This window comes from Spermophilus citellus, assembly GCF_964194105.1.
Source record: "Spermophilus citellus genome assembly, chromosome: 10".
Taxonomy (NCBI): Eukaryota; Metazoa; Chordata; class Mammalia; order Rodentia; family Sciuridae; genus Spermophilus; species Spermophilus citellus.
In genome coordinates this window covers 133,188,271-133,201,119 of record NC_138197.1, presented here as the reverse complement: position 1 = coordinate 133,201,119, position 12,849 = coordinate 133,188,271, and the positions used below count along the sequence as shown (strand labels likewise).

The following is a 12,849-nucleotide window of genomic DNA, read 5'->3' as shown; positions in this document are numbered from 1 at the left end:
AGACTGAGGCTCAGAGCGGGGCGAGTAACTCTGACTCGGCCCTGGTCTCTGTAGTTCTGATCACAGAGCCCGGAGAGAAACAGCCCAGCCCCTCAACAGGTCGTGACTTGTGCATTTTCTCACCTATTCACCCCTCGTTCTGTACTGACCTCAATATCTTAGGAAGATTTGGGGGGGGAGGGGCAGGGTCTCTTTCCACATTTTTTGGTGCATTATAGTGCATTTAACTGTGGGGTTTGTTGTTACGTGTTCATACATGCACACAATATGACACTGTAATTTGACCAATTTGGGAAGATTTTATTGAGCGTTCCCACAACTGGACTGACCCTTCCTGCTTCATCTTCTGTCCAGTCGGGGTGTGAACACTGACCACCACGGGCTCCAGGACCAGGACAGTGTGGGGAGGCTGCCAGTCAGGGGTCTCAGTCCTGGAGCTTGCTGGAGTACACCTCAGCCCTGTCCAAAGGCGGCCCCCGGTTCACAGACGTGTAGGACGGCTCTGAGGTCCCCAGGGACTTGGGCACAGCTTCCTGTGTGATCTGGGAGTCGTGCGTGGTTTCCCCATCAGAATCGCCCAGGTCCCTGGCCAAGGAGAGAGCCAGGATTAGGGGACAGAGCAAAGTGGAACTCCTCCAGCCGGGCGACCTTGGCACCCAGACGTTGCTCCCAGAAGCCACCACAGCCTCAGTGAGCCCCCCCTTCCTGGGGTTCTCAGCGTGTGTCGGGAGCTACATGAGTGAGCAGTGTCAGGTCTTACTGCGGGCTGACGGCGGGGGCCATTGTCTCATGTCCCCACATCACCAGGACAGTCTGGAGAGACAGACCTCAACAGACAGTGACTACAGAGAGTGGACCCATCCTGGAGGAGGGGCCAGCTCATCTGGTCCTGCAGGAGATGCTTGAGATGGGGAGGGCCACAGAACCTGGGGCCCCTGTGGGGAGTTCAGCTGGCTGGACTGGGGCCGTGACCGGCAGGGCCAGTAGGAGGGTTAGTGGAAGAGCCCGGCTAACCTCAGAGGATGAGTCTGGAAGGCCAGTGTCGTCTGGCACTGCCCAGAGGGAGGAGGCAGGGACGCCACCAGGCTTTGATAGCTTGTGGGTGACCCTCGGAGGCTGAGGTCACCCACTGCTGGTTGTATTAACTTAAGTGTGGAGCACAGCCTGGGTCCAGTGTCTCTCCCAGTCCATGGTCTGCCCACTTTTTCCCACCTGCTGGCTTCTGTGTGAACCTACTCCAAGGAGCCTTCCTACCCAGTCCCACCCCAGGACCCCTCAGCTTCAAAGCCCCCAGGCTCCCTCTACCCTGAGAAGCAAGGAGTGTGGGGCCTGCTGCCTGTCGCTGCATTCCTCCCTGCCCCATGCTCGATGCTCATTGCTCCTGCAGATCCCTCCTCCTAGAAGCTCACTCTGAAGCTCCAGGCAGGACCTGCCCTGCCCTCCTCCTCCCAGGGCACTTGCTGGTGCCTTGATTCATGCCCCCGATCGATTCTCCCAGGTGTCAGTGGACTGTCCTCCCTCGGGGCAGCCCTGGTAGCTGCGCCAGGACCCCACCCCCAAGAAGACCTCCCGTCCTGATCCAGAGGTGTCGGCGGAGTCAGGAGGCCTGGGTTCTAGCCCCAGCTCTGGGTCCTCGTCCCAGGTCCTGTGACCTTGGGACACCCTTTCCCTGCCTCCTGCCTCAGTTTCCCCGTCTGGACTGCAAGCCGGTGAGTTACAATGGCAACAAGAGCTAAGGCCGGTTGAGTTCAGCAGGGCAGGGCGATTCCACAGGACCTCCAGACTCCGTGGGCTGAACAGTCATCACCTCCATTTGCCCCAGGAGGACACTGAGGGCCGCAGGACAGCATGTCTTGCCTGAGGCTGTACCACTGTCACAGCTAAGATCTGTGGGACCCCCGGCCCAGGGCCCGCTGCCCAGCCCCTGGCTCCCGGGCTGAAGGACTGGCCTTGAAGGCCCAGGGCTCCGCTGCTTTTCACCAGACCCACCCGCCGTGGAGGGCAGCGCCCTGGCCAGCTGCAGAGGACCCTGCCGCCATCCCCAGGTCCAGGCCTCCCAGCGGCAGGTACTCACACAAAGCTGAGGGCGATGGCGCCAGCGAAGCCCACGAGCAGGAAGAAGGGCAGGGAGCCCAGGATGGACGTGATGACGATCATGCCCCCGCTCCGCCGGCCTGGCCACGTGTCGATGGCCGAGCAGGGGGTGGCTGTCGCAGGACCACGGCCAGTTACACCCTGACAGCCAGCACCCTCCGTCCCTTCCCCGGGATGGGCAGGCCTGGAACCCGGGATGTCCCAGGGGCCCAGCGAGCGACTCCTCTTGGGCTCTCCGCCAGAGGCCTGGTGTGCCCCGGGGCCCACTTCCCGCCTTTCTCCCATGTGTTTCTGGCCTCTTCCTCTTTTTGCATAATTTAAATTTTTAAACTGACTCATCCGCAGTGAGATGGACATAAACAAGGCTGAGCAGAGGGGCTGCTCAGAGCTGGGGGTGTTGCTCTTCTCTGACTGGCGTCACCCTTTGGGAACAAGGTACAGGCCCTACCATGAGCCGGCCATTTGGGGGCACTGTCCCATATGGATCCCTAGAGAACTCCATTCTGCAGGTCACTCATTGACTCAGGGAGACCCAGTCCAAGGACACTCTGGGCTCAAGCCAGGTCTGAATGGTCCCCACAGAGTGGCCTACTTAGTTCCTGCCCCGAGAGCTGGGCCTGGTCTGCTGATTCCCAGAGGAAGCTGGCTGGAGGCTGAGCCCCCACCACACGACTTACGCTGGTTGGTGCGGATGGGGTCTGACCACAGGGTCTGATCCTGTACCAAGCCTGTGGACACATTGACGAGGACGTACTTGAACCTGGAAGGAGACAGGATGACATCCAACCATCCTGTGGGTCCAGCCATAGCTGGCAGGAGGGGCACAGAGGGGGCACAGAGGGAAACAGCCATTGAGAGGGCTCTGGACCACAGAGGAGGCTGGACATGGTCACATACTGTCCCTGGGCCTTCCCCAGCTCAGATGCACCTCCTCTGTGAAGGCTTCAGGGCTGGGCCATCGCTGGGCTGTCCCTCAGGAGCCCCTCTGGTTATTTTACACAGCACCTGTGGCTCAGCCCCGTTAACCACAGGCCATATTCCAAGCCTGTCCCTGGAATCACAAAGGGACTTAGAAAAACAAGTGGGATAAAGTCCATCACCAGCCCAGCTGTCCTGGGGTCAGGGCTACATTTTAAGACATAAATGCTAAAAAAAGTGGGGAGTGGTGGGGCATGCCTGTCATCCCAGGGACAACGTGGGAGGATAAGGCAGGAGGGTCACAAGTTCAAGGTCAGGCTCAGTAACTTAGGGACTCAAAATAAAAATAAATGGGCTGGGATTGTGGCTCAGTGGCAGAGCGCTCGCCTAGCACGGACGGGGCCGGGGTTCAATCCTCAGCACCACATAAAAAATAAATAATGTTGTGTTCATCTACACCTAAAAAATAAATATTTTAAAAATAAATAAATAAAAATAAAAAGGGCTGGGGATGTAGCTCAGCACCCCTGGGTTCAACTCCTAGTACCAAAAAGAAAGAAAAGAACCCCCCAAATAAGTGTTGCTAATCTGAAAAGGAGATTGGTGAGACAGTGAACAGCCAGAGCCTGCGGAAGGGAAGAGTTTAAACATAGAGATGGTCCCGAAACTGAGACATCTGCAGCCTGGAGGTTTTTTTTTTTTTTTTTTTTTTTTTTTTTTTTAACACTTAAAAACAAAACAAAACAAAACAAAAAAACCTTTAAAATCTCTCTGTCCTGCGGTTTGCTAAATTCCTCATACCTGTTTCAAGGTCCTGAACTCAGAGGTAGGGCTGGGCACCCACCCATGCCCTAAGATAGGGTGGGCTTATAGATGAAGGCTGAGGGGCCATCTTGGAGGTCAGGAAGGGGACGTGAAAGACAAGGTCAAGGTTGGGGTGGGGAGAGGGCAACAGAGACCCTTGTCCTGCTCAATGGCCTCAGCTACAGGTGTGGGGGGGTGCTTCTGCAAGGATGGCAGGTGGGCAGTGGTCTGGGCCCAAACAGTCCTGGAAGCCACACCCCTGACTCAGGTGTCCCTCTAGTACCTGGACTGGGATCAGCCCGGGCTTTGGCACCAGGTTAGACCTCCTCCCAGGCTCCCGAGGCTGGGGACAGCTTGCAGAGAGATGCTCAGGCAGTGAGGGTGGAGTGAGTGGGTGCCCAGGGGGTGGGTGGGCAGAAAAGGGATTGCAGGAAGGAGATAGGAAAAGCAGGGGCCTTCCTTCTCTGCACCACAGTTCCCTCCCTGTGAAACAAAGGCCGTGGGTGAGAGACTTCCACATATGGGAAGGCCAGGAAGCCCCATAATTTGTGGGGTCCAAAGCAAAGTGGAAACAGGCCCCTTGTTCAAGAATTAAGGATTTCCGGATTCTTGCTTTCTATGTCGCCAAGCATGAAACCCAGCAGGGCCCTTCTGAGCTCCAGCCCTGTCCTACCCCAGGCCCAGCCTGAGACCCCAGTGGGCCCAGCACATAAGACCTCTAGAAATGTGGCTCCTCCCACTTTGTCCCCTCCCCCTGGGGTCTTCCTGCGTTGGGGTGGGACTCAGCTGCTGCCCTCCCCCAGTGGCTGCTCACACCCACCTGTACTCCGTGGCTGCAGACAGGGGTGGGTTGCAGAGGCCCTGGAAGTTGGGGTCCCACAGGCAGGTCCCGTTGCTGCCCACCCTGACCAGATATGCCCTCAGGATCTCTGAGGCCTGGGTGACATCCCCAATGGCATCCAGGCTGGGCAGGTCACTGCAGGGGGTGAGGTCAAAGGCCACTGCCTTGTAGGGGCCTGTCCTCCCACCCTGGGTTTGCTGGGCCGTCAAACTCAGTGGGGTCTTGCTGCTGTCCTGCACGGAGGCATTCCTGGGATTGGCTGCAGAGGCAGGGCCGGGAGTGAGGATCCTGGCCACCGCAGCCAGCCACTCACTCAGTCACTCAATCATCAAACGCCTGAGACTCCTCTCTGCCCCAGCCCTGTGCTGGGCACAGCGTTCACAGGCATGGGCGAGCTCAGTCCCTGCCTGGGGAGATGGACAAGTAGCACTTTCCTTTGGGTGCTGTGTTCCGTTCTCACCTACTTTATCTTAGAATATTCCCGTAATCCTCCACCACAATACACCTTTGAAAATAAAAAAAAAAAAAAAAATACACCTTTGATACCTGTCACTGAAAGTTCTGGGTTCCCTATTCTGTAAATGGGAAATGAGGGTCATATTGTTCAAAGGAATGATGTAGAGGCAGATAGACCTTTGTTGGACCCCAGGTCTCTTCACTAGCTGGGTGATCTTGGACAACTCACTCAACCTCTCGGAACCCAATCTTTTCTTCTATGGGATGGCAGAAAATACCCACAGTGCCCAGAGATTGGGCACAGATACGAAGTTAGTAAATATTTGTTGAAAGAATAAAATTGTGACTCTGAATGAGTTGTGAAGATTGGTTGCTAGAAACCTAAGAGATTGTCATTCTCACTCTTCCCTGCTGACAGATCAAAACCCCTTTAGGAGCAGCCGGAGGGAAGCAGGACCCTTACCTGAGTCGACCATGACATACAGATAGACCTCATAGGAGCCAACAAGCAGCTCTGAGCTGTCAAAAATGCAGAGAGGCTTTTCCAAGGCCACCGTGGTGAGTGTGGGGTTGTTAGTGGCCAAGGTCACGCTGGCCAGTTGAGGCTGGAGGTTCACAGCTGGGGAGGCAAGGAGGATGGGAACTGACTCCCACGGAACTGCCCACACCCATGTGCACATGGGTGCTACGGAGCACCTGCTGGGAGCCAGCACTGGGCCTCACCCTCCCTGTGGGCCATCTCATGACCTTTTGTCAGATACAGCAGTGTCCCTGTACCCACCCTGCAGCTTCCTGGCCAGAAACCCAGCAGTCTGAGCTCCCTCTGCAGATGTTCAGTCACTAGGATCTCGGTTGCCTCTAAGCCATGGCCGGTCCTCGCTCCATCCCACCCTCTTCTAACAGCAAGGTAAGGCCCCCTCCACTCTGACAGCAGACGTGATCCTGTTGCTCGTCCAGGAGTGCCCTCCCATGCCCGCCTGGGTCTCTGGCCTCACCCTCACTCCCTCCTTACCCTGCTCTCTAGCGGCAGGGAGGGACTACAGCTTCCAAAGAACCAGGCTGCCTCCTCATCCCAGAACTTGCCCATGCTACACCCTTGGTGAAAAACGTCCCTCCATCTCCCCCAGTAAAGAAGCCACCATGAGTCTGGTCTTGTCCCTTCTCTGCTCCCCTGCAGCACCCTGTCTGTTGGTCTCCAGCAACACCCGTCGCAGACTGTAGCCACCTTGAGCCCTCAGATTGCCACCAGAGAAAGCTCTAAAGATGACTACTACTACTAATAATAATATCTGGGTCCCCAAAGCCAGAACTCTGCGCCTTTTCCTGGAATGAATAAATGGAGTTCCCATTGCCACTTCCCATCCAGGCTCCTCTCCGGTGACCCTGGGAGGATCAAGGTCCAGGTAGCGCTTGCCCTCCCTTGGCACAGCCCTTATCCTTTTATCCCCGGCTTACTGGAGCCAAACGGCACGCAGCCGAGGGCCAGCAGGACCCAGAGCGGAGGCATCGCCCGGGACCGCCAGGGGAGCTCTGTCCAGCGGCCCAGCGCGGGCACCCGGCTTCTCCAGCCCAGCGCACCTGGCAGCCCCGGCCCTTGGCGGGCCCCGCCCCCGCCCGCACCAGCCAATCCGCGCTCTTCTCACGGGCTATTTGCATACGACTCCGCCCCATCTCCCCCGCCCGCTTGGCCAGCCAGTGCGCAGATCCGCTGGCGTCCTTCCCTGTGCGCTCACTAAAGCGCCTACTGCGTGCGGGGCCAAGGCGGCGCTTTTGCGCTTGCTTAATGAGACCAGGGGCAGCCCCACACTCTTGGGGCCTCTGTTACTGTACCATAAAATGCGGATGCCCATTCCTGCAACTATGGAGCCGCTACAATGTGCCAGACACTGGTAAACTGTGGTTTTATCATGTCAGCATGGCAAAACCAAGTGTCGGATCTGTGAGTTAAATGGAGACTGGCAGTGCGACCCTCTGGGTTTATAGATGCCAGACCCAGGCAGGCCCAGGAAGTCGAGGAGGGGCAGGGACTTACCAGAACGTAAGTGATCTCCCTGGAAACGCCCAGGCTGGTGGAACCCAGGGCACTTCCACCCAGCCTCGGGCTGCTTCAGAAGGAATGGAACAGGGTCTTAACACCTGCTTGCTGGTGGGAGATTTTGAAAATAGGGATGGGATCCTCCCCTGGACTAGATGGTTCCTTTCAACATCAGGAAATATGTGCCAAGAGAGGAAATCAATTAAATCAATTTTACCTTTAAGACATAAGAGTAAGTTAACAAAGACAGGAAAAACTAAAATGCAAAACCAAAGAAACTAATGATCTGTGTATGACATGAATGGCATAGCCACTTGCAGACAAAGACTGTCCTGGAGACCTTGGAACAGATCATCTGACTCACTTCCTGGGTGGAGGAAACTCCAAGGACAGATCCTGGAAATCGAACCCAGAACCCCACTAGTGAGTGGCAGGGGAAAGGGCAGGCAACCGTGAAGCAAGCCGTGGGGTACTCAGATCCGGTGGCACTGCAGGGTGAGGGAGATTTGAAACGGAGGAAGGAGAACTCTGGTGGGTTTTTTTTTTTTTTAGTAGTAATATTATGAAATAGCAAAACGTTCTACCTCTGATCACTAAAAGGGCTCAGAAGTGGGAATGCCCCAGTTGCAAAGAACACACTCGGAACATTTAGATTCTGAATATCGTTCCCCAGTAAGAGGCACCAAGGCCACTTGGAGAGGTGACTGACACCAGGGCTGGAAGGTGGCAAGGCGAGAGGAACCTGACACATTTTATTATACCAGAAAGTAAAGTACTAAAAAAAAATGGTGGGCACATATCAAAGGAGCTAGCACAAAGCTGCTTGAAGGGGCTCCTGAAGGCCAGACCTGGAACATGTCAAGCACAAAATAAATCATGAAAGGAATGCACTAGTCCACTGGCTAAAATACAAATCCATGGCTCAATACTGATACTTTAAAAAACATGTTAAGCTACTTGGGAGGCTGAGATAGGAGGATCACAAGCTAGAGGCCAGTCTGGGCAGCTTAGTGAAACCCTGTCTAAAAATAAAATTAAAAGGGCTGGGGGTGTAACTCAGTGGTAAAGCACCCCTGGGATTGATCCCACACACTAAGAAAGAAAGAGAGAGAGAGAGGAAATTTCTTTAAAGATCACAAACTAATAAATATAGAAGAAAAAAAGTCACCATTTTATAACTACTTAGTGATGACCAATAAATATGTGCAAGAGTCCTCTCCCTGGATGCCATCGGGTGAGAGAGTTTTAGGGAGGAAGACATGAAGAGATCTGAAAGCACCAACTTAACCAAAGGGCCACACTTGACATCAGCAGGAACAGGACAGGCTTCACCTGATTGTGTGTCCTGGTGTCACACACTGAGGAGGACTCAGTGCCACCTATGTTGTTCCCTGCCCCCAATGTTCAACCTGGCTCTAGTTGACAGGAAGCAGAGAGATCCAAGGCAGGGGACTTTCTGTAAGCCGGCCAGTGGGGATGCTTGGAAACTGTCTGTGTCCTGCAGGACAGAAGCAAAAAGAGGCTGAGAGCGCTGCAGGTTGGCGGCTAAGGAGGCGAGCAGCCATGTGTGGAGAGTCCCTCGATGAACCCTCAGGTGAAAACGGCAACCTGCGGTGCACAGGTACAGAGAGCAGAGCAGGGAGAGGGATTCCAACACGGAGGCTTCAGAGAATAACGGTGAGGAGGTGGTAAGCTCCCGGAGCATGGAGCACGGTGGTCATCGTGAGGTCACATGGAACAACGTGGACAAGGACGAGGTGAGAGGGAGGTGGAGCAGAAGGATGAAGCAAACGTAGTGCCATGTCAGCCCTTGGTCAATGACCGTGGGTGTGCACGTGCTGGGCTTGCAGTGGCTTCTAGGTTTGGAATTTTTCTAAAGTTAAAATGCCGAGGGGGGAGGAGACGGGTGTGGGGGGGGACTGGGGAAGCTCTGTGGTGGAGCGCTTGCTTGCTGGGGGCTCTGGCTTTGATGTTTGCAGCACATTCTGTGCTCCACCCTCTCTGGGCCTCAGTTTCCCCTCTGTAAAACGGGGTCAGGGTGTGATCTCAGTCAAGGCCTGGGCAGTGGCCAGCCGGATGCTTATCTTGGGCACACGGAAAATACCCCAGAGATAAGGCCCTCCTGAGCAGAGCGTGGGGTTACCTCCAAGAATTTTTATGGACTGCATTTCTGGTCTAACTGCTGTTTGTGAACCTGAATCAGGGGTCACCCAAGTCGATCTTGAAGCCGGGAGTCACTCATGAGAGGTACTGGTCTCGGGAACCGGTCGTCTTCTCCAAAAGGCTGCATTTTTCTTATGAGAAAAACAAACAGAAACTCGTCTTGGCTTTTGCTTTGCCCAAATATGGAGAGAATGCTTGGGGGAAATGTTAAAATAACAATCTGCGAAGGCCCACAAAGGTTGGGGGTGGGGAAGCAAGTCTTGGACTTATAAACAATCTGCACTTAAAAACTTGCTGACTTGTCTGGTGGGTTCTGAAGAGGGAGCCGCACGGGAGAAATGCTCCCTGCAGCCCTCGCCGGGGGTGGGGGGCAGCACTACAGCGGCGGAGGGGAATCTAGGGGAACAACAGCACCCCTAACTGTGCCTGGCTCAGAGGCATTCACCAGGCCCCAGGTTCCACCCCCAGCAGCCAAAAAAAGAAAGGACGCTCCCACCCCAGCCACAATATCCTGTGCTGCAGCCCCAGGCTCCGTGTAGACATTCCAAAGAAGTTTTTTGAAAAAAAAAAAAAATTTTTTTTAATTTTCTTTTTTCGATTAAGCAAGTTCCAAAGCACTGACTTTCATTCTGAACCTGGGCACAGAGGAAGTAAGTGCCTGTTGAGAGGCCAAGAAGCAGGAACTCGGTAAGGTAAGGTCAAGCAAAGCCCAGCCCTTCCCGGGCTCCTCCCAGTTCACCCGTGGGAATTCTCAGCCCTGAAATGTCTCCACACGCCAGGGAGCCTGATCTGCGGGTTTCAGCCGCGCCTTTCTTCAGAAGTCAGAGAAGCTGTGGGACAGCTTTAGGGCAGCCAGCGCTTGCTTTCAGTGTTGGCCCTCCGTCCCACGTTGGGGGCTTTGAGATTCCGTCACTGTAAAATGACAGGAAAAGAAAACTCACATGACACCCTCTGGCGCTCTCCCATCTGCCCCTGCTCCGTGACTCTAGGAACCATGTCGCTCTAGCAGCCTCCACTCCCCTCCAAGCCCCAGACCCATGCTCTGGCCATGCATCCTGCAGGACCTGCCCTCCTGGGTGACCCTCAGGGGCCACCACACCTGACAGGACTCTGAAAAGTCTCTTTGGGCTCTGGCTTTGATTCTCACTAGGCAGTCCCCACCCTCCCCAAAGCCTATGTCTCTTTTTCAGTAACAAGGGGATGTTCAAGGTGCCCCCCTTGCAGAGTGGAGGGCTGCAGTGCGGGCGTGGGTGTGACTGCTCTGTGACTGGTGCTGGGCAGGCCAGGGCTCCCAGGCTGTCCGGTGGCCTCTGCCCCAGCTGTCATGCTGGTCCTGTCTGGCCATCTTCCCCCTTTCAACCCCCTCCTACCAGGATCTGACCTTTCTCGTGGATGCCTACTCTGAGTGGGTACACAGTGACTCTGATCCTGCTGCCACCAACTGGCACACTGTATTTGTCTGCCAGGGACACTGTAACAAACACCAGAGACCAGGGGGCTTTTTTACCCCCAGGACTATGGACTGAACCCCCGGTCACTCTACCACTGAGTTACACCCCAGGCCTTTTATATTGTTTAGTTTGAGATTGAGTTTCACTAAGTTGCCCAGGTTGGCCTCAAACCTCCAACCAGTGATCCTCCTGCCTCAGCCTCCTGAGTAACTGAGGTTCCAGGTGTGCACCACTGTGCCTAGCTCTTATACTTCTTCAAAGGCCCGTCTCCAAACAGAGTCACATTCTGAGATCCTGGGGGTTAGGACTGCAACTTATGGATTTTGGAGGCCACGATTCAGCTATAACACACACTTGCCCTCTCCGTGCCTTCTTGCCTGGAAAGAACATGACATTAGCAGCTGCCCGTAGGCCAGGCACCTTGAACACACTAGCGCATACCACGCGTGCTCGCCAGGGGGCGGGTTCATTATTCCTCCATGCAACGGGGAAGTGACTGAGCTCAAAGTACTTCCTGCACCCACTGGATTCAAGCTCCATGTGGGCAGGAGCTGTCTCCACCCCAGCACCCAGCACCCAGCTTGGTACTAGGATGGAGGGGTAGACGTGTCCCCACGGCCTCTAGTTGGGAAGCAGGGAGAAAGGAGGGGGTCTAAACCCAGGTGGTGGGCCCCAGGTCCACACCCTGGCCACTGCCCGGCCTCCTCCCACCTGGGGATGCCCATGTGTTCCTCTGCAGTGCCCCTCCTCCTAAAAGCCCCTGCGGCACTTCTAAAGCGTAAATCTGGTTGTCACCTCCTTCCAGATGCCACCATAGTCCCTAGGGTGAGGCCCAGCTTCTTCCCCTGGCATGGCCAGTTGGCCTCTGCACCTCCCTCCTGCCCTCTCGCCTAGCCTGAGTACCAGCCCCACTGGACAGAAGCGACCTGTCCCCAAGCTCACAGTCTCTCTCTTGCCCTTCCTGAGGATGAGGACTTCTGAGGTGGTTCCCAGCCCAAGCCCTCCTCCCCACATGCTGGGCACCTGTGCGTGGTCTACCATGAGCCCACCCTCACAGGCCTGCCATGTCCCTCCTCCTCCCAGAAGTCCACCTGGGTAGCAATGGTAACAAAATGGGAGAGGGCCTTTAGTGACTTCCTGCTCTGCAGAGGGCACATACTCCTCAGTGTTTGATGAACACTGGGCACTTTTTAAGATTAATATAAGGAGAACAGAGGAGGCTCGCTCAAGGGTTCAGGCGGGATCACACCTGGGAGGAGCCGTGGCATGGACTTGGTGCAGGCCAGGCCCGGTGCAGGAGGGCAGAACACCATGCTGTGGGTGTGTGTTGAAGACTGAGCCCTCGAATCTTTGCTGATGGGTTGGAGGTGGGGATGGAGTTAGGGAGGAATCAAGGGGACACCAGGGTCCGGCTGGAGGAGCTGGAAGGATAGAACTGGGGTTTGGAGTGGGGGGAACCAAGACCTTCTAATGGCTTTGTGGGTGGAGGACCTGGAGCCAGAGAGGGCCAGGGCTGAACTTCCCACTCACAATGGCATCCTCTTAGGGACGGCAGGCCTGCTTCTCTGGGAAGAGGCCCTCTCTGGGCTCCCAGTCAGTTTCTCTTGCTCAGGGTCCCCTGAGGGGTCGAGGCAGCAGAGCTGACTTACCACCTGAGGTTAGCCGCACCCCTCAGTCCCATCTGTGCCCCATCCTATGCTGGTCACAGAGGGTTGAGGACCATCAGACACCTCGCCCCCAGGGTCTGGAGAAGCCGGTCAAGGCCAAAGGGCAGGGACTGAGCAGGGGGGTCAGGCGCCAGGCAGCCTCACCCACTGTGGCGGCAAGTGCAGCAAACTGGTTTGTCGAGTGTGGAATGAAGCCCAGATTAGACATCAGCTCCCTCAGATCTGAAGATCTCTGCCTGCGGGCCCCAGGCCTCTCACAATCCATTCCTCCTCCCTGCAGAACGCAGGCAGCAGCCTAGGGGTGGGGAGAGGGTGCTCCTGGGGAACCCCCACGGGCCCAGGCCTGGAGGCCTCTGGAGCAGGCGGGAGCCTCTTGCCCCAGGCTCTGCAGGAGGCAAATGTGGCCCTCAGAAGTTATAG

General features: G+C 55.7%; 1 protein-coding gene across 1 annotated transcript; it reads right to left on the bottom strand.

The window, feature by feature from the left end:
• Positions 1 to 421: 421 nt before the first annotated feature.
• UPK3A (uroplakin 3A) lies at positions 422 to 6,667 on the bottom strand. Its single transcript, XM_081311453.1, has 6 exons — positions 6,569 to 6,667; positions 5,577 to 5,732; positions 4,637 to 4,916; positions 2,772 to 2,854; positions 2,075 to 2,207; positions 422 to 585 (listed from the first exon to the last, which is right to left on the bottom strand). Exons 1-6 carry the CDS (start codon positions 6,618 to 6,620, stop codon positions 426 to 428), a joined length of 864 nt encoding a protein of 287 aa, XP_081167579.1. The 5' UTR covers positions 6,621 to 6,667; the 3' UTR covers positions 422 to 425.
• Between the last annotated feature and the right edge of the window lie 6,182 nt (positions 6,668 to 12,849).

Excerpts from the sequence above, each read along its gene's own strand:
- UPK3A (XM_081311453.1), bottom strand. The coding sequence starts at position 6,620 with ATGCCTCCGCTCTGGGTCCTGCTGGCCCTCGGCTGCGTGCCGTTTGGC. Across the intron at positions 5,733-6,568 it reads CTGCGTGCCGTTTGGCTCCA|CTGTGAACCTCCAGCCTCAA; the intron begins GTAAGCCGGGGA and ends TTGCCTCCCCAG. Across the intron at positions 586-2,074 it reads GCCATCGCCCTCAGCTTTGT|GGACCTGGGCGATTCTGATG; the intron begins GTGAGTACCTGC and ends CTCCTTGGCCAG.